The sequence below is a fragment of the Natator depressus genome, chromosome 8, assembly GCF_965152275.1.
Source record: "Natator depressus isolate rNatDep1 chromosome 8, rNatDep2.hap1, whole genome shotgun sequence".
Classification (NCBI taxonomy): domain Eukaryota; kingdom Metazoa; phylum Chordata; order Testudines; family Cheloniidae; genus Natator; species Natator depressus.
In genome coordinates, this window is record NC_134241.1 from 91333916 (window position 1) to 91353796 (window position 19881).

The 19881-nt window shown below is 40.2% G+C and overlaps 2 protein-coding genes and 1 long non-coding RNA gene across 3 annotated transcripts in view; 1 reads left to right on the top strand and 2 right to left on the bottom strand.

Moving 5' to 3' along the window:
* Nucleotides 1-1412: 1412 nt before the first annotated feature.
* Nucleotides 1413-6597, bottom strand: LOC141992483 (uncharacterized). The gene is made up of 3 exons (XR_012640595.1): nt 6551-6597; nt 2681-2762; nt 1413-1434 (listed from the first exon to the last, which is right to left on the bottom strand). It is a non-coding gene; the product is annotated as an uncharacterized LOC141992483 (long non-coding RNA).
* On the top strand, nt 5947-15504 carry LOC141992482 (E3 ubiquitin-protein ligase RNF170-like). Its single transcript, XM_074961646.1, has 5 exons — nt 5947-6004; nt 8911-9019; nt 12864-12937; nt 13651-13761; nt 15169-15504. The coding sequence occupies exons 1-5, from the start codon at nt 5954-5956 to the stop codon at nt 15472-15474; spliced, it is 651 nt and encodes a 216-aa protein (XP_074817747.1). The 5' UTR covers nt 5947-5953; the 3' UTR covers nt 15475-15504.
* Nucleotides 15237-19881, bottom strand: part of FGGY (FGGY carbohydrate kinase domain containing) — a 197495-nt gene continuing 192850 nt past the window's right edge. The window contains exons 16-17 of the mRNA XM_074961645.1: nt 18977-19107; nt 15237-15587 (exon numbers count right to left, since the gene is read on the bottom strand). Of these exons, the coding sequence (XP_074817746.1) occupies nt 19026-19107 (82 nt within the window). The 3' untranslated portion in view covers nt 15237-15587; nt 18977-19025. The remainder of the gene's footprint in view (nt 15588-18976; nt 19108-19881) is intronic.

A 19881-nucleotide genomic window follows, 5' to 3' on the forward strand; every position in this document is an offset into this window, starting at 1 on the left:
AAAATCTGACCCTAAGTGTCCAATTGGGAGCTGCTGGGGACTTTTGAAAATCTGGCCCTTATTTAGGTGCTTAAATGGGAGCAGAATTCGTTTGAAAATCTGGCCTTTAAGGACATGACTTTGCTCTCTGAGTAAAGTATATAAACATAAGGATCTGATTTCAGAAAGGGAGACCTTCCAAACAATTTTTGAAAAGGAACAACTAAACCAACCCATATACACCTGTAGCAAATGTAAGATTTGACATCAAGCACTATATATCAACATCCAGTACAATTCTTGTATTTTTAATATAATAGTCTTCAAAGGCTGTCACAAGCACATGTAGCATAAAGAAGGAGTTCTAGCTCTTCTCCAGTTGGGAAAAGTTTTACTTAGATAGTCTCACTATCATCTCCTTTTCCCATTAAAAGGGACATGGTCTGGTTAAGAATCATGGCCCAAATTTTCTCACTTAGGTTTGTAAAGTTCAGCACTTAAGTCTGTAGGTAGGTACCTAAACAGCTGTGGTCTGATTTGCAGTAACACTGAGCACTCGCAATTCCCAGTGAAGTCAAGGTGAATTGTAGAACAACATGGAAAAATCAGACCATGCTTTTTAGGACCTGAATGCACATTCTCATGCCAAACTTTAGGCACATAGATTTGAAATTTTTGGCTGATATTTTTAAAGAATCAGATTTCATGTCCAGGCTGTAAATAACACTTGAAGTTAGTAAAACTAACATTTTAACCTTCTAATTTATTGTCACACTGGCTATCTTGTTTCTGGTCAGATTATAGTCAATTTCGCTTTTAAATTCTACCATAAACTTGAAATACTTGGGCTGCAAACACTGCAGTGTAGGACAATATTTTAATTTAGTTAAAGCTGAATCTCTGATATAAAACTATGCTACCACCAAGAGGTGCTAAGAGTAGCACATCTTATTCTCTCTTCAGCAATAAGGATAAATTCTGCTCTCGGATCTTGACTCTAATAATCTCCTCTTTTACCATCCCCCTCTACCCCATCCCACTAACACAATGGAACTTCTGGAGTTATAAGGTGGGCAGAATATTTGAGTTACCACCTTTGAGTTACTATGTAGTCTTGAGAATAGAATGCTTTCAGCCCTAACCAGGTGGGGTAACATGAATCCTGAGAGCACTTTAGAACTTGGTTTCCATGTGTGACAGTTTGATACATTTAACTAGTGACAAGTCTAAGCCTTGAATATCTACAACCAAGGCAAATCCACACCTTCCTTTGCAAGCTTGTTCTCTTGCCAGACTATTCTTATAAAATGATTCCTAACCAACCTAAATTTTCCCATCTGCAGCTGGAAAATATAGATAGGAACCACGATAGTGTGAAAACTCACTTTACGTAGTATCTGGACTAAGTAGGCTATCATTATGTGGTCTAAAATATCTGTTTTAAAATGCAGATACCTGTAATAAAGAGAACATTTTAAATAGGACACAAATAACTGAGAACACTTCAAGCCATTTAAAAATAATGGTGCTGACTATGGGATGTGATTAACTCTTTCAGAAATATTTTTCATCATGTAATGAGTCTAATTCTGATCTCATACCAGCATTATATCTGTTGACATCAATGGGGTTATTCCTGATTTATGACAGCATAAACGAGATCAGAATCAGGCCCAATGTATTAAATAAATGCACATATCGGATACATTTTCCCCACAGAATAATAAACTATAAGAAAATAGTTTACTGTAAGACAGATCCTCAGCGGGTACAAGCTGTCAAAGCTCTATTGATGCCCACATGGAGCTCTCCTATTCACACCAACTGAGGCTCTGTCACTGTATATCTGCCACTAATGGTCACTAAACAATTTACTGCTCTGCATCTTATTCTACTGTGGTAGTTCTTCGCAGAAGGCCATACAAAATATCATGGGCCTGATTCTGATCTCAGATACACCAGTATAAATTAGGGAGTAACCCCTGCGAAGTTAATGAAGTTACACCAGTGTCAGAGGAGGATCAGGCCCTGCGTTTTGGCAATTTCTGGGAGAAGACTTAGCATTCATCTGCAACCCCTATCAGAGGCCTTGGATTGTCTCGTTCTGCCTCTAATGTATACCCCTAAATGGGTGGCTGACTCTGGTTTCCTGATAATTTTCAGCAATGAAAAGACAATCATTACCAGTTTTTCACGTATTAAAAATAAATTAATCTTAGATTAAGAATATAATTATCATTTCCCCTTGATTTTTTTTTAAATTAAACTTTCTAGTGGGATAGAAATAATTAAATAGAATAAACATTTCAAGACCAAATGGGCCAGCAGCAATATGGGGTTAGCAAATAGAAGAATTAACCTGCAAGGTTTGCGCATTAACAGTTAATAGGTATATTATGATGCAGTTTGTAGATTAGTTTGATAAACCTGGGGGACTGCAGTAACAAGGACATGCGCATCTCAGTGACAGACTATTTCCCTTGCGGCATTCCAACTCTTTTCCCTTTGCTGAGACCTATTTTAGATGTTGGATTTAGTTCAAGTTAAACAGATGGCAGCTGTGTTTCTTTTTTTAAACCAATGGTTTAAATTACAAATGGGAGACTCAGGTCAGAGATAAGGATGCCTCTTATCTCCACTCACTTTTTATGGGAGTAGTCTGGCCCCATTATCCACAGCCCTTTGCACTGCTGAAACCTACCCAATTCTGGGATCACATTTCCATTTTGAAGAGAGATCACTACAGCAATCCAAGCAGCTTCTAGAAGATGCTTCTCTTTAACCTGCAAAAACACTTAGACTAGAATTAAACCTCCAAGCGCAGAGCTCTAGTTACAGTACAATAATGTATTACCTTTATGGTGCCCCAGGCACTTCTACCAGCACAGCAGCTTGCAGACTCCACCTTAGCCCGTGGCTGGCATAATCGACCCCTTAGTGAGTGGTTTCAAATATCACCCTGCATAAAGCCAGCCCAGATCCTGCAAACACATATGAGGTGTTTTTCTCACGTGAGCAGAGCCACTTCAATGGGACAACTCACCTGAGTAAGGCTATCCATGCCCATCAGTGTTTCCAGGAGCAGAGTCCAAACATCTCACAGGACCACTGAGGTGAGCAATAATAATCAACGTAAATTGACCTTTTTAAAATGACTTTTCACCTGGTTGCAGTTAATACCTCTACAATAAGGAAGCTATTTGATATTCTTGTATTGAACACTAATATTGAACCTTGCCTCTGCATCAAACATATTTTGCATCATTCACGGGGGCATAGTGGATTGTTGTGACATTAACGAAAAAGAGCACATCTTGAATATTAAATACTGACTAAAGTCATGCACTGACTAAAGTCATGCACTTTCCATGCACTGCACACAAGTGACTTATCAAGACTGTCACTGGTTTCCTTTGGGCTACAAAAGCAGCAGAAAATTATCTATTGATTAAAAAGGGTTCATTCTTAACTATGACAATGAAAGGTAACAAAAGAGGAAGAGGAGCCACCGGAAGGGTGAGATGAGTTAAGTTACTGATTTCCTTTCCCAGTGATGATAGTTTATTTCTATATTAATGGGTAGTGCACTGGGCACAGATTCCTCCGTTTGGAAAGGGTGTGCTTTTAGTTGCCCTTGCATAAAGGCGGCGTACCTGAATGCTGCTCACATACTACACCATACCTGGGATATGTTCCTCCTTCCACTGAAGTCAACTGGAGTTTTGCGGACAGTTGACTTCAATGGGAGCAAGAACAGGCCCGTCCATTTTTCAAAAAGGCAATTTTGTTTCCCATTGGGGCAGATCAGTGAGCAGCCCATTGCTCAATGACAACAAAAATAGTTCTTCCTCCTTTCTCACAGTGATAGATATCCCCTTTGGTTTCTAACATCCATTCTAGAAACCCCAGTCCATTCTTATATAAATAGAACTAGACTGAACATTGGAAGTTTGTAGAAATATCACCGCAAAAGGAACTGTGAAACGGCAGAAATCAGCCGCTTTTCTTACCTAGAATGTATTGTCTGAGGATGATCAGAAGATCACAACGCTTAGAGGTAGATAAGTCTTATTAGATCACAGACTCCACTATTTTGAAAGGGAAGTATATAGTCTTACAATATCTCATGTAGACATATATGAGAAAATTCATATAGGAAAAAGTTCTTTTATACCCACGTATTAAATAGATTTTTTTTAAAAAAAAAACCCCACCTTTTGAATATAAGTGGTATTTTTCAGTCTGTCCCTGTCAGTATCTAGTCATCTTGTGTAAATAATTACACCATGTCCAACTCTGGCAGTACAGAACCCCAGTGTGACAAGACAAAATTCATTACCTGCTTGGCAATCAGGCTGAGACCTTTTTTTCCCACCTGCCTTAGGGATATGGGATATCCAGCTCCCATTAATTGTAACGGGAACGAAGTGTCTAAATCTCTTACCTGGCTTTGGAACTCACCACTTTATCACTCAAAAATTACAAAATCTATCCCTCCTGGAGCACTTGTGGCACCTTAGAGAAAGCTTATGCTCAAATAAATTTGTTAGTCTCTGAGGTGCCACAAGTCCTCCTTTTCTTTTTGCGGATACAGACGAACACAGCTACTACTCTGAAACCTATCCCTCCTGGCTGACCCAAACACTTCTCTTTGTAGGCACTGAATAGGAGATTTCTCTTGTTTCACTCTCTAGAAAGCCCCCAGCCTTGTTTCCCAGAATGTAGGTGCAAACATTTCCGTGGAGGATCAGAAATGCACCCTGTGGGGATGGATTCTGACATCTTTACACCAGTATAAACCTGGAGAAGGTCCACTGGCAGCTTCAGAACCTGGCCCTCAGTCTTTGACTCTGCCAGGGAAAAGTCAAAGCCGTTGCAGCTGTGGTCAGAGTGGTCCTCCTCTGGATAATTTTGTACAATCTGAAGAATTCCAAAAGGCAGGGCAGAGCAGGGAAGCAATGAAAGCTCTTCAGATGTACTTTTAGTTTATTTAAAATGTACTAATTTCTATGGACCTAGTCCCCAAGTCAAAAGACAAAGACAATCTAGGGGGTTGAATAAGCCACTCTAATAAGGATTACTAAAAGCCTACACATACCCACTTTCACCCACCTCCCCAAAGGGCATGGCTGGCCTTTTCTAAGATGCATATCCATGGAAAGATATTAGATTTTGTTTCTACTGCAGGAAAGCTGTTTTTATAGCTAATGGAGATTATTACAATATACGGCCAAATCTTGCAAGCCCTCCGCATTCTGAGTAACCAGTAATTTCAATTAGGACTTTTATCTCAGTAAAGCTACTACCATTCTAGTCTGGCCTTTTCTTTTGATGTGAAATTTGTCATACTGGATGAAATACACAATGAAACAAAATAAGATCTTAATCTTGCAATTGTCCCAGTGTGGGTAGGTGCCTGAACCGTATGGAGCCCCTTTGAAATCAAGAGGCCTGTATAGGTGCAGGGATGTGCCCGTGAAGAACAACTTGCAGGCTCAGGACCAAGAAAGTTAACACATTAATCTTATTGTGGCGAGATCAGATTGCAGGAGTTAGAGAATTTTCCATCTCACTTCATTCAATAGGTAAATATCACAAGACGATAAATAATTGTTTGCTTGGTCGCACTATATTTAAATTCCTTTGCTTTATTTATATATTCTTGGGGTGTCATAATGAGGGGATCATTGTCAGATTGTCATCTGACTTTCTGATTTTTAAAAAATGTGATTCCCATGATGCCTTGAGTATAGTGGCTAGTATTTTCAGTGTCTAAACATGGTATTACACTTAATGGCAGCTCCTACTAGAAAAAAGCTTATCACTTGATGAGTTTATGCACCCATTTGTGCAATGACTCAACTCAGGAATCAGGACTAATATTGCATGACAACACAGTAATATCAACGTCGACCATTTTCTCAATGGCATAAACTCTGTTTTTCACAGGTTTGCTAATTTAAGTCAGCAGAAGATGAGTCATCTGGGAAAAGACTATAAACATTTGTCCCAGAGGAATCCTATCGTAAGTTCATTATTTTAAAACATATTTCAATATAAAATACCAAAGCAGTTTATACTTGTTGAGGTTCCAGAGGTCAGGTGAGCTTTTCAGAATTTCCATCAGTTACGGTCTGGGAATGCTGGGTTTCCCTTGACTCCATAGCTCAGTTACATAATTAGAAACACATTTACTCCCTGTTTTTGTATGAGACAAAGCTTAAAAAAGTGAGTGCCCTATTACTTTTCAAACTGAAGGCTGATACATAATCCAATTAGGTAAAATATGCAACACGTGTTAAACAAAGGCTATGGTCTCTGGGGCAGATCCTCAGCTGTCATCGTTCCATCAATGGAGCTGTGACAATTTACGTCAGTTGAGGATCTGCCCCTTTATGTCAAACTTTGATGAAATAAGAGCTTACAGGTATCCCCCATGAACCACGTTGGGAGCTGGGATATGATAATGTGCTGTGCCACTTGTTTTTTAAGTCACATTGTGTTAAAATCTGTTTACCATGAGGTCATTTTTCAGGGCTGCTGCAGTTGTTTGTCGTTCCATTTCCCCTACCTTGGGCTTCTGTGTTGTCAGTATCTCAGCAGCTAAGCAGGGTGCAACCGGTCAGTGCTTCGATAGGAGATCTTTAAGGGAAACCCAGATTGCTCCATGAAGTGGGGATGGATTTTCATCAGGTGATAGTCTTCCTTCTAGATACTGCTGAACTAGCATCATTCCAGAACGTTAAGGTGGTCTATGCTTCTGGAGAGGTCTGCTCTGATGAGAGGTGAAACTGAGAGCCTCACCACTTAAAACACCCATAGTAATTTTTTCAAGAGAACAGTTGTTCCCAGTGACTTGGACAAATTCCAATGGGGTAATCAACATTCTATCTTAAATTATTTTGTCACTTAAATGACTGTGGTACATGAGACTTCGTTATGTTGCTGTGTGCGGTTATCCCTCTCCAGAGGTGGCTGCATTTCAGTGGTGGGTGCAGCAATTCATATCTCACACACAGCATGTACAAGAAAGATGCTGTGCACATTTACAACAGCATGACTACAGAAGGAAGAGAATTTTGTCAATAGTTTTGTTATTTTATTTTTTTTTTAAATGTATCCTTCTTAGTTACAGATCTTTGTCATGCAAAGAAAAGAGTTAATTTAGAGGGTGCTGATTTCAAACATATTAACTCAATGAACTGATAATTTTAGACTGTGCCGTGGCATGAATACCTGGATTCATGCTCAGTTGTTTTGCAGAAATACATGTTGGGCCTGGCTCTTTTTTTCTTGGAAGAGATAAATTAATAAAAATTAACCCTATGCCTGATTTTTAAATGTAATTGAATCTTCACTAGTGCCTCTGGCTCTGCTGAGGTCTGACATTCTAAGGTCTATTTCTCTCTTTTCCCAAATCTTCCATAAACAGATCAAATATGTGTGAAAGTGGGTTCATTGATTGGTCAGGAAAGAGTATGCCAGCCTGGTTTTTGAACTATGAATCAGAGCAAATAAGAGAATGGGCACTGATGATCTTGTTGAGCGATCAGGTATGACAAGCGTATGATGAGCTCATGAGATAATCAGATGTTTGCCTGATTTTCCCCTGTGGAAAAAAAAAATCCCATGGAATGTTGTCCGTCATCACAAGCCACAAACACTTTACACCACTTTCTGATCAAAGTGCAAAATGAAATTGTGGAATTGACTCTACTCCTCCATCTGTACCCTTTGAAAGTACGTAAGACATGAATGGCAAATGGCACTACCCACTTTCAGTACGTGCCTTAAAACAGACAAACTTCTGTGGAAGTTCAAATTCAGAAGACCCCAATACTTAATTGGAGTGACATGAAAAGTCGAATAACTATATCTCCAAGATGCACTGTTATTAGACTAATTTCACTGGCTGATCTAAGAGTGGCTATGACAAGTGACGATTACCTAAATGCAAGTTTTTCACTGATCTGTATAAATATACAAGACAAGCATATTCTACCTCATGACCCATTACAGACCAGTTCATAAATCTGAATAAGTGAGGCTGGCAAAAACAGTCAGTGATAGCAAAGATTTGATATGCAGTAAGAAAAAGTGCACCTGAGTGGTTTCCTTGCCACTCCCTAAATCAGACATGGCAGAGATGAACATAATGCCAGGTAGACTGGCTTTTTAGCAATGGGAACGTGGGTAATCTAGAAACAAACATCTGGAAACCAAGGTAAGTCTTATGGCTTTCACGGATTAGGATTGTAGGTGAGGATACTCGAAAGATATTGTAATAAATGCATGGCCACTACAACCTCACAGTGCTCCTCTAGAGCGTCACAAGGGTAGAACTCGGATCATGCTGCTCTAAAACCATGCCCTCTATTTGAGGTATTAGCTAGAGAGGGCCTACGACACAAAGTTGACAGGTAATGATGCCATCCCACAGCAGGCAATAGTATGCATACACCCTAATCAGTTCATTCCAATATATTTAGGGCATTGCTGAGGAAGATGGAGGAGAATAATAGCGGCAGTGGAGGGCCAAAGAAATATTTGGACTACTGAGGCAGAATTTAGGGCTTTGAGTTCGCGGTAATGATGAGCTGGGCAATGTAATGGACTAAACCATTTACAGCCTCCAGGAAAGAGGCATGAGCTGCTGGTCTGATCACATGACTGGAGGCCAGGAACCCCCGAGTTCTAATTCTACCTCTGACACTGATCCCATCTGTGGCAGTGGACAAGTCACTTAACTTCTGTGTGCCTCATTTTCCCCATCTGTTGTGTGGAGAAGATTCCTCACACGGCTTCTTGTGTAGGTGAATGTTTATGAAGCTGTTTGAAGATGAAATGTGCTATTAATAATTATTAATAAACTGAATATGTCAATCAAAATATGCATCTACTAGAAATGTTTGATTTTTTTTTCTCCTTTAGGAAGCTCTCAGACATTGGCAACCTCCTTATCACAGTGATTTAAGCTGCCCAATCTGCCTCCAAACAGCTACTTTCCCAGTAGAAACCAATTGTGGACATATGTTTTGTGGTAAGTTTTCCAGATTAGCATGCACAGTGCTTGTGTAAATGAGTATGTACACCACACACATTACTGAAATCTCAGGATGTGTGTACTTGTGGGCCCAAGCGTGAGCCCACTGAATCCATGGCAGTTCTGCCACTGGGAGTAGGATCATGCCCATCTTTGTTAATTTGAAATCACTAGAAAAATCAGCAATAACATTTTGCCCACTGCCTTTACAGGTATGAGGCGGTGAAAAGGTTTGAAATACCCAGAAAGTCTTGAGGCAATAAACAGGCAACAGATACCTCTGTAGCCAGTCTTATATTGATCAGTTCCAGTGCAGTCCATGGGATGCACAAAAGGGTAGTAAATACAGATTGTAATATTTATGCAAAAACAAAGAGTACAAATCCCACATTCCTATAATGTTAAGGTTATGACTTTAAACATGAAGAAGCTAAGAAATGTAAAGTTCAATTGATAATGTTAATTTATAATGTCACATACATTGCGCATATGGGGCCCAATTTTGATCTCAGATCCATCTATACAGCTCCCATGGAAGTCAGCTTGAATTACACCCATATAGCTAAGAGAACAATTGGTCTCTCTATGGGTATACTTTTAAAATCCACAAATCTCAATGGGATTGTTCTGGTCACATTTACACTGGTGTAAAATTGGAGTAAGAGAGATCAGAATCCGGCCTAATATGTGCCATGAGGTGAGTTAAGATTACTAGGAGAGCCTTAACTTCTGGATGTCTTGACTTAGGAGTGTGTAAAATGGTAACCTTAATGTTACATAACGACAAGCTTTTATATTTTCCTATTTTTTTTAAAGTAGAGGGGGAAAAAAGTTTAAATACCAGGGTAATTCCTCAGTGCTTAACTGAAGTTTTATGCTGATGTAATAATTGACTTCAAAGGAGTTATGCTGGTATAAACTGGAACCATCTATGAACTGATTTCATGATGTACTTCCACTTTTGCACAGGCAAAAAACATTGTGCAACTATTCTGCTCTGGCTGTGTAAAGGGGTCTTAAAGCAGATGCAAAGTACATTTAAATTACAAGATTTAAGCTCCTTTGACAGTACCAGAACAGTATAGAGAGACTTTAGTGTAAATGAGAATAAAAGCATCAGACACTAATGCTTTGGCAGGGGTTTGCGGGGAGGGAGGATACACCATAAGCATATGCTGAAGAGAGTTGTGGGACCATCTTCTCCTAGGACATCATCATATCCACTACTATGTGCTTAGGAAAGAAAACAGATCTCAGCAGTAGATGTGGGTAGGTGCATGGAAATGTGCTGGAAGATTTATTTTCTATTACAGAAATACATTTTTGGTTATAGAACGTATCATTGTTCTATAGATCACCCTGCACAGCTTGTTCAAGAACACGACCTCCCTATTCACAATAAAAAGCACAGTGCAAAAAAATAATTTATAAAAATCAGGGAGCACTTCCTAGGAACCAGTCACTCTACATGGGAATACTTCAAGAGTCTCCTTTTGTGGGTTGGGCTGGTGTACATGCATTGCTTTATAAAATGCACATGCACACAGAAAAGGATCTTGAATTTAATCCAAGTCAGAATAAATGTGAAGAAAATATATGGCCCCAAACCATGTTTCAAATAATAGCAGACAAGCTGCATTATATAGATTTTTCAAATGAGGAGAAAGACATAGCAATGAAGAATAATATTATCATCTTTTCCTCTTCCCCAGACTTATTTCCCTTTCTTTCCTTAGACTTTGTTTTCCTCCAACCATATAATCGTTTATTCTTCAAAACCATGATCCCACCCCAGTGTCATGCACATATTGTAAAATACCTGTATTTCTATAGAATCGGCCCCTGCACAATGTCTGCTTTTCATGTCTTAAATGAATACAACTTTAGGGTGGGACTATCAAAAAAGTGCAGCGTAGGCCTAAATCTGCCCTGACTGAAGTCAATGGTGAAATGCCTCGTGGTTTCCATCAGAACAGGATTAGGTCAATGCTGGGCACCTTTGATGAATCCCACTCCTACACAGTGTTTTATTTTTTTTTAAATATGGCCATCCCCTAGCTTTTCAAGCAGATTAACTGGAGATTTACAGAAAAGTCTGAATTTATTAGTATTGGTAATTCATACAGTTCGTCCCCGAGTTTTCATTTTGAACCATATGTTCAGGAAGTCAGGAGGAAAACTGATCTTGAACTAATATTTTTTTTTCTAATTACCAATAACCACAGAGCATTTCAATGAAGCCCCGTGAACTCCCTCAAAAAGCAGTGTAGCAAACTTGATTAAAACAGGATTTGCTCTAATTTATGAAAACACATGGACACACAAATACCTGAACTTCAGAGGGGTCTTTCCCTTCCTGCGATCCTTTACAAACAGTTCAACAGGTAACATTTTTAATGGCCAAGTGTTGCTTTTTTAAAAGCCATTGGAAAGCTAAGGTTTGATCGTGCACTGAGATCCGATTGTCTTCAGGGGGGCTTGGTGTGGGTAAAGCCATCTGCCCACCTGGATCCTAGTGCAGGGTAAGGGCTTAAATGGCCAAAGCAGCTTCTGCATCCAACATGAAGTTTTTTCTATCTGAGCTTTGCACACGCGAAAGCTTGGAGCTGGGTGCCGGGCTGCCTATATACGTACAACATGGGGATTTAGCTATAGATGCTGTCCGTTTTCAAAACTGAGCGTTTGCACAGGCCAACAAGAAATAAGGGCTGTAAGAAAACAAACTGCACTCAAACAAAAACAAATGTTAAACATTGCACCCATTGTTTCAGAAATTGGGGTGAGGCTCCCTTACAAAAAACAAACAAACAAACCCCAAAACTTTTGGGCCAAATTTAATATCCCTAATAGCATTTCTGTTATATAACATCCCTAATAGCTGTAGACTTGATTTCATATGCACCACTTAAAACATTATTTCTCAGATAGCCACCCTTCTGACGCATGATCTAAAAAAGAAAGTATAATTATTGATTTTTCCTAAATTATGGGCTCCCAAAGACTTGATATTATAGGGTTGCTCATGAGTGCCCACCGGCTGGTACAGGTTATTTTTAAGAATAAAGAGAATTAAAGTGCAGTTCAGCTCTATAAAATGAGCATCAAAAATGGCATTTTGGGGTTCCACAGTTATTTTCACTGCTGTTCATATCAAATCTGATCAGTTTACAAGTTAAAAGATTTTTTTTCTTACGGTCAGGTTGGCAAGCAGAGCCTGGGATCTGAAAGTCAAGCTGGGCTCTTTCTGGGTTTTGGGCTGTTATATCAAATATTGCCCTTGGCAGCGCTTGTGCAATTGCTCTATCATCAAACTGTGGCCTGAGTTATACCTGTGCAACCCTTTGTCTTCAGTGAAGTTGTGCAGGTGAAACTGAGGATATAGTGTAAGGACAGAAGAGTTGCCTCGATGGGCATGCAATTGGAACTTACCCATTCTGTTGACGAAGAGGACAGAGACGAATCCAGCAGCTGTGGCAGTTCCACAGAGATGACAGCAATAAAGAGTAGTAAAAAAATTTTTAGCCACTAAGAGCCAGTTTCTCATCCCCTTATTCACGGTGATGAGCACCTTATTCCAAAAGTGGCCCTGTGGAGGTCAATGGGGCTCCTTTTGAAGTCAGGTCCTATTCTACTTCAGAGTCTCACCTGAAAGAAGCAGATATGTCTCTGAATACACAGAAGGAGCAGTGCCATTTTTACACCATCACTTTTCAGAGTGGCGTCTAGGCAGATATAATGGGAGGAAAAGGGGCTATTAACTTAGATGGCCTCCCTGTAAATCTGCTTTACCTAAATATTCTCCAGATCATGCGCCTTAATATAACAATTTTGCTTTTTGTAGGTTCCTGTCTAATTACATACTGGAAACATGGCTCCTGGTTAGGAGCAATAAACTGTCCTCTCTGCAGACAAAAAGTAAGAGTAATTTCTATTCGATACATCTGCTTTTTGACAGTTAGTGAATTAAGAGCAGAGATATCAAGGGTAATATTTGTACAGCCTCTTATTTTCTACCATCTCAAAACCCATTTAGGCTGGAATGGCACTACAGTCATTTGCCTCTGTCATCTGAAGCCTGTCCTATCAGAGAACGCTGTAAAATATTAAATGTGCCTCCCTCCCCCCCCTGCATAGTTGTTGAATCTCTGGCATAAATATTTCATAAACCCAAGACAGAACTTCTTATCCTCATCTGACCCTTGCCAGAGGCTGCACATTATATTGAGAGAACATACCCTCCTTTCAGAAGGAGAGGGTTTGCATGTAGGAAATGGAGCCACTGACATGAAACTTGGAGCCAGGCAAAGGTCATTAGAGACTAACCAATTTATTTGAGCATGAGCTTTCGTGAGCTACAGCTCACTTCATTCGATGAAGTGAGCTGTAGCTCACGAAAGCTCATGCTCAAATAAATTGATTAGTCTCTAAGGTGCAACAAGTACTCCTTTTCTTTTTGCAAATACAGACTAACACGGCTGTTACTCTGAAACCTGGCAAAGGTCATTGTGACAGAAATATTGACAGGCATAATAAATTGCAGAAGAGTATTTTTCTTACTGCTCCAAGACCCGCATTGCTTTGCATTCAGCTGTATAGTTCTAACGCTCATTTTTGTTTTCCCTGGGAAGGTGATTCTTCTGTATAATGCCTCTGGTGAAAACCAACAAGATAACCCAAGCAAGCGCATTGTACGTGACATCAGAGATTACAACAAGCGTTTCTCTGGACAACCTCGACCTGTAAGTGCGGATATTTCTACATATGCTTAATTAGCCCCGTACCAAGCTGCAGTGGGTTGAAAGAGACTGAGCAATGTAAACTAATTTGTCAGTATAGGAGTTCCATCTTTGGGTTTTCACGCTGTTTGTAGCTTTGTAAGGAAGTCGTGCCAGTTACAGCAAGGCTCAACATTCCCATTAGCCAGGTGCCCTGTGGCAGGTGCTTTTGACCAGCGTGCTTAGGTCCCTGCTCAGTCATTCTGGAAGGGAGGGGAAAACAAGTGGGGAGATTAGGCAAGGGAGAGGAAACTGAACTAGAGATGGGCCAAACTGGAATATGTGGCTCAACTTTGAACCGCAAGATCTTAGCTTGCCTATAGGGGTTCATTTCTAAGTCAGATCCAAAACCAGAAAGGAGTTATCGTCTTTCTGTTTGGATGTGGCCAAACTCTCAGGGGTGAAGCCAGCATGGCTGTTCACATTGCCTAGGGTGTAAACTATCCACTGAGGCCAAAATCCCAGCAGGTCTGGAGGCTCAATGCGCAATGGGACGGCTGTATAAGATGAAGGCTAGACGTACATGTATTCCATAAGTCATGCTCATTTCTTGCTAGACAACATATGTTGCCTGCCCTAGGCAGCTCTTCCTTGCCTCCTGGTGGAGGGCCTGCTAAGGGCTACAGATCCTACTTTAGCCTCTGGGCTGGAGGTTATTTCTTCAGGTTAATAGTTTTCCTTACTTTGTTAAACCATTACAATGACCAAGGGAAAATCCAGATATTATATTTCCTCATGTATATTTACTCCAGGCATGGATCAGTACATAGTTTATCAATTTAATATATTAGAAGGGCAACAGAGTGGAGCAGGAGCTAGCGGTTGCCTGTACCGTATGGAAAAACTGGTTATCTTAAAGAGTCGCTGGGTATCTTGGTATCATAGTACCTGCTATTGCCAGTAGGGTCTCAGTCCTATGGTCCTTCTTTATATTTACCTCCCCATGCCTGGAGTTTTGCCGGAGAAAAGACTGCTGGATTGGGCTGCCAGGGCCAGATTTTCAAAACAGCATACAGTGACATGTTGAAGCACTTAGCACCCACATTTTCAAAAGAGATCAGCAGTCAATACAGCAGCTATGGTGGGATTTTCAAAGGGCACAATACCACACATAATGCATTGTTTTGAAAGTCTAGTCTTTTATTTTGGTATCTGAGTGGGAGCTGAGCTCTTCTGAAAAGATCTGTCTCTGAATCCTGGAAAATAAGTGAATAATGTAGCTGGACTTGGACTTTAGAAGTAAATCTTGCAATTAAGAAATTTTAGACTAAAAACATTGATTAGAAGCTTATCTGGTAACCAAAAAAGCTCCATGTATTAGAGTTAGAGAAAAAAATATCACTTCATAACCTAATGCAACTGAATATTTAGTTTGCAGATTACCTTTATGACATGCCGCTACTCCTAAATCTTGCCTTAAGAGGAATCTTCACCCTGGGCGGTCTCGTTTGGATCTTCTTCCTAAGAATTGTTGTTTGCGCCTTTGGGACCATCATGTGCTTAACTTCCCGATTTGACGTGATGCATGAACCTCTTTGTGGAATCCTTGCAGCAGCCGATGACCTAGTTGTCATTTTCCTCCTTTTAATTTGCTTGTTTAACATTTGCCAGCAAATGGAATCAGAAGGTATAAATATGGCAAGTTCTACAACTCAGAGCATGCTGTCGGAATCCTGATAAACTCAAACTTCTACTTCTTCGTGAGCCTTCATCAGATTGCGTCAGGCTTCTCCATGACTCTGGAGGCAGCATGGGATGCATTGATTTTTGAAGAACATTCTAATGTTGACCTATAGTGGAGTAAGACTCAGTACACTTGCCATGGTCAAGTGATAAATTTGTGCAAATGCTCACAAGGCTAGGTTTTTAATACAGCTACAGTATTTACAGTAAATACAGTATTTACTAGGTTCCTGCAAGGTGAAGCAGCCTTTTATGTGACTTCCCTTAACATACAAGACCTGAAATGACAGAGTCTGGGAGCTATGTGTAACCCACACACCTCCTGGGTGTGGTGTTCTGTCCCATATAGTGACACCAAGACCACTTAGAGAGAGAGTAATGAGTTTGCTCTACAGCCTTAGCTAAGAGGCATATGGCTTTTAGCTCATACACTAGTGGCTCATGCACTAAGCTCCAGAGGTCCCAGGTTCGAGCGAGCCCACTGACGACCGGGGTCTGTTGGCATTACATACGCACAAAGCCTAAAATTGCACAGCTGGTCACTTTATACCTGAACATTTTTTAGGAAACCACTTTACATCTAAGTAGTTACATCTCAGTTCTGGTTTACCAAATTTTATCTTGAGAACCAAGATAGTCTTATTACTATAGAACTTGCTAAGATACCATGAGTGTAGCACGGGGAATAAAATGTCAACTACGTGGTTACTCTAAGAGGTTGTCTGTAGGTGTTTTGTGCCACCAGAGTTTATTACAATGAGCTCATCCATCAGATTACAAACTTTCCCAGGTATCTGTTTAATTGTAATCTTGATGTTAAAACAGACAATGTGAATAAATTCATAATATTAGCTTGAGTCAAAATACAAAATGAAATAAAAGTACTCTGGGGAGAGTGAAATAAAAAGGGTTTGGAAGGCTTATGCAAGGAATCTGAATAAATCTTTATCCAACTCAAATATATGAACACAAGGTACAATTTTTAGCCGCTTCCTTAAGCTCTGTGCACCTGAGTTTTAACAAAGTCAGCATTGTTACTCGTTTCCTGTGAACTTTGTATGCTCCCTGGAGTTTCCTTGTAAATCCCTGTACTAGTTCAGCAAAAACTATCAAGGCCAAATTGATGATGATATAAATAGTAGGAAGCCCATGACAGACTTGTTGGGGTTTTTTTTTGTGCAAGTAGTTAAAATGATTGGGATACTGCAAGAAAACACTGCATTCTGTCCATAGATAATCTCTGATATGTATTGAAAGTAACAGAACTACACTTCACATGTTACTTGTAGATAAATGTATATATAAAAATAAATATATGAATATTTATTGTTTACAATATACTGGTCTCGAACAGTCATGTTTGTGGGATTTTTTTGGGTGATATATTTTCAATTGACATAACTTTTAACATCCTCTTGAAGTTCATGCTATGATATACCAATATTGAACCCCACTTTTCCCCGTTATTTACTGTGTTATGTTCCCTCACTTTATACCCTTCAACTCTCATTGTTTTTAATTATGAACTCAGAAAGCATATATAGAGAAATCTTTCCTCAGACTAGGTACTACGGCGAGGGCAGCAATTGCTTTTCCATGAGTGCCAAAGCAGGAAATATATTGTGTCTTTTCTTTAAAAAAAAGTGGCCAGATGTTTTTGAGTACGGATTACGAACATTAATTTTTGTAAAGAAACTGGCTTTTATTTTTAAAGTACCCTGAGTTTAATTTTGTCATCAGGTAACTCCTGTTTGCACTTAGCTTGGAGTTACGGTGTATGCTATCACTAAAGAATGGAATTTCTGTTAAGCCAAGGGCATAAAGTTGTACTCTCGTTATTGTGGTTGTATAGTAAGGGCTCAGTGTGAGAGTGGCCAAACAATAAGCTGGGAGTTTAGGCGTTGAAAATGTTGTCACTGGTGATCTAGAATAGAGTCACAATTAGTTTGCATGGTCTGTTGTGTGCTTTTTAAGGCTGCTAAGATACCTCTCTCTATAATTCCACCTTTGTTCCCCTTTCATGGTGAATGCTGTCTCCTTTGCTTTTTAAACAGGGTTAAAGCCCTAACTTGCCGGGCACTGGTATTCAAATAATAACAAATACACTAATCACGGATAAGAAACAAGAGGTTTCTCCTGTGAGACTCTTAGTGAAGCCATTGGGGGTGCTCAGATTCTTGCAGGATTGGGCCCTCATATCTCACAAGGGAGCCCTGTTTATCTTTGGTTTGCAATACACAGCATGGGAAGTCTTTTGTGCAGGCATAAATGCAGGACTGGGGGAAGCCGACCTGTGCCTCTCCTGCACTTACGCTATATTGGAGCTCCACGCTCAACACTCAGTTTCATGCCTCCTGCGTCATCTGACACAGGCCCTGTCTGTGATGTGGGGATGGGCACAGATTCACCTGGACAGCTTCACTGGTGGCTATATGAGAAGCAGCCAGCAGGACATTTTATTAGCATCCATGAGTCACAGAAAGGCACCTGCATTATATCTCACAGCCACTTGTCTGACATGGCAAGGAGGGGGAAATCACCCAAATAAAAAAGAAGGCCCATCACACTTTTCCCCCTGAAATTACTTTTGAAATTTGTGGTGTGTCAGAGAAAAAAACACAAATTCCAGGTCACAAGCATGTTTCCAAAATATCAGCACCCAGGCAGAAATGCTATCATCAAATTTTACACCCCAGACAGTAGGAGCTGACCATGAAAATTCAATGTCAATCTTAACTGTACCAGGTGAGTGGTGCTAAAATGAAACGGAGCAGTAGGCCTGCATTGCTAGTCATCTTATGAAACAGTACAGCAGAATCCATGTTAAAAATGCATGCATTTCTATCCTAGCCACTAGCGGTTTGCCTTAGTGAGTTAATTAACTGATGCCTTCTGCTTTTTCAGCTCACGATCACTACCTGATTGTTGGCACTGGTGGCATGTCTGTTTTTTTTAAACTGGAGTCCATGATCAACTAGAGCAGTGGTTCTCAACCAGGGGCCCAGGGGACCCTGGGGGGCCATGGGCAGGTTTCAGGGGGTCCGCCAAGCATAGCTGCTATTAGACTCACTAGGGCCCAGGGCAGAAAGTCAAAGCCTCGCCATGCAGGATTGCAGCCCAGGGCCCCAGGCCCCATCACCCGGGGCTGAAGCCAAAGATTGAACAACTTAGCTTCGCAGTACCCCTTGTAGTGTGGGACCCTGGACAATTGCCCTGCTTGTACCCTTTAATGCTGGCTCTGGCTTTTATATGCAGAAAAACAGTTGTGGCCCAGCTGGGCCATGGAGTTTTTATAGCATGTTAGGGGGGCCTCAGAAAGAAAAAAGTTGAGAACCCCAATCTATAGTTCAATGGCGAGCAGTGGCTTGAAAGATTACTCAGTGCAGCAGCATGCAGTGAAAGTACTAGATTTTTAAATTAAAATTAGAAAGAACATTTTTGTTTTAAATTGAATGACACACTGAGACAAAATTCCTATGAATTTTTAATTGTAAACCTCTGGGAAATCTGCGATCCCTGTAGATCCCAGACTATATGACTGTTGGTTATACGCCTTGCATGATGGCTTTATACTCTCTCTGATGTTCAACAAGTTTCAAAAACACTTCATACTTCTTGTCATAAAATCTGTGTAAAAAAAATTAAACAAATTTAAAGTTCTGAGGCGGTTTAAATACCCCACAATAGGCATGTTTACTCTAGCCAGGGAAGCACCAGAAGTGGTTTTGACTCAGTTATAAATGACAATTTTATTGGCAGTAGAGTGCTGTGTTTTGCCAGATCTGACTTTGTACCCAGACAAGTGATTTCAAGTTATAATTATACCTTTTGGTTACCCTAAACCTAGCTTTGATTTTCAGCCACCCTCTCCTATGCAGAATTCTCTGCTGGTGTAAAAGAAGACAAGTCCATTGACTTTAATGGCATATTGCCCATTTACACCCACCAACAGAGAGAACTTAGCCCCAAGGGCCTAATCCTTTTCAAATATGACTAATGCCTCCCCTACATTTAGTCAAATCCTCCCTGCTCTTTGTGCTGTCTCATGCTAAGAGATACTGGTAACTCCTTGTTCCCCAGCTGCCAATGAAGGTGAGAGAAAGTAAGATTTTCACCCTACAAGCCTGGAGAAAATGAAAGCAGTGGCTGCATCACATACAATAATTTATAATTTCCCTCTAGCTGAAAAATGTTTTGCTCTCTCTGACTGTTTTTAAAATCTTGATTTGTGCTGCATTTTACCACAAATCTTTTCAGTTTCCCCTCAGCAACAGAGGGACATACACTTATTTCACTTGCTAAGCTGCATGAAAAATCAAACTTTGGATAGTACATGGACCTGAGTAGCTCCGAAGTGGGACAGTCTATTAATTTATTTGTAGATGTTCTAATAGGCCAGCA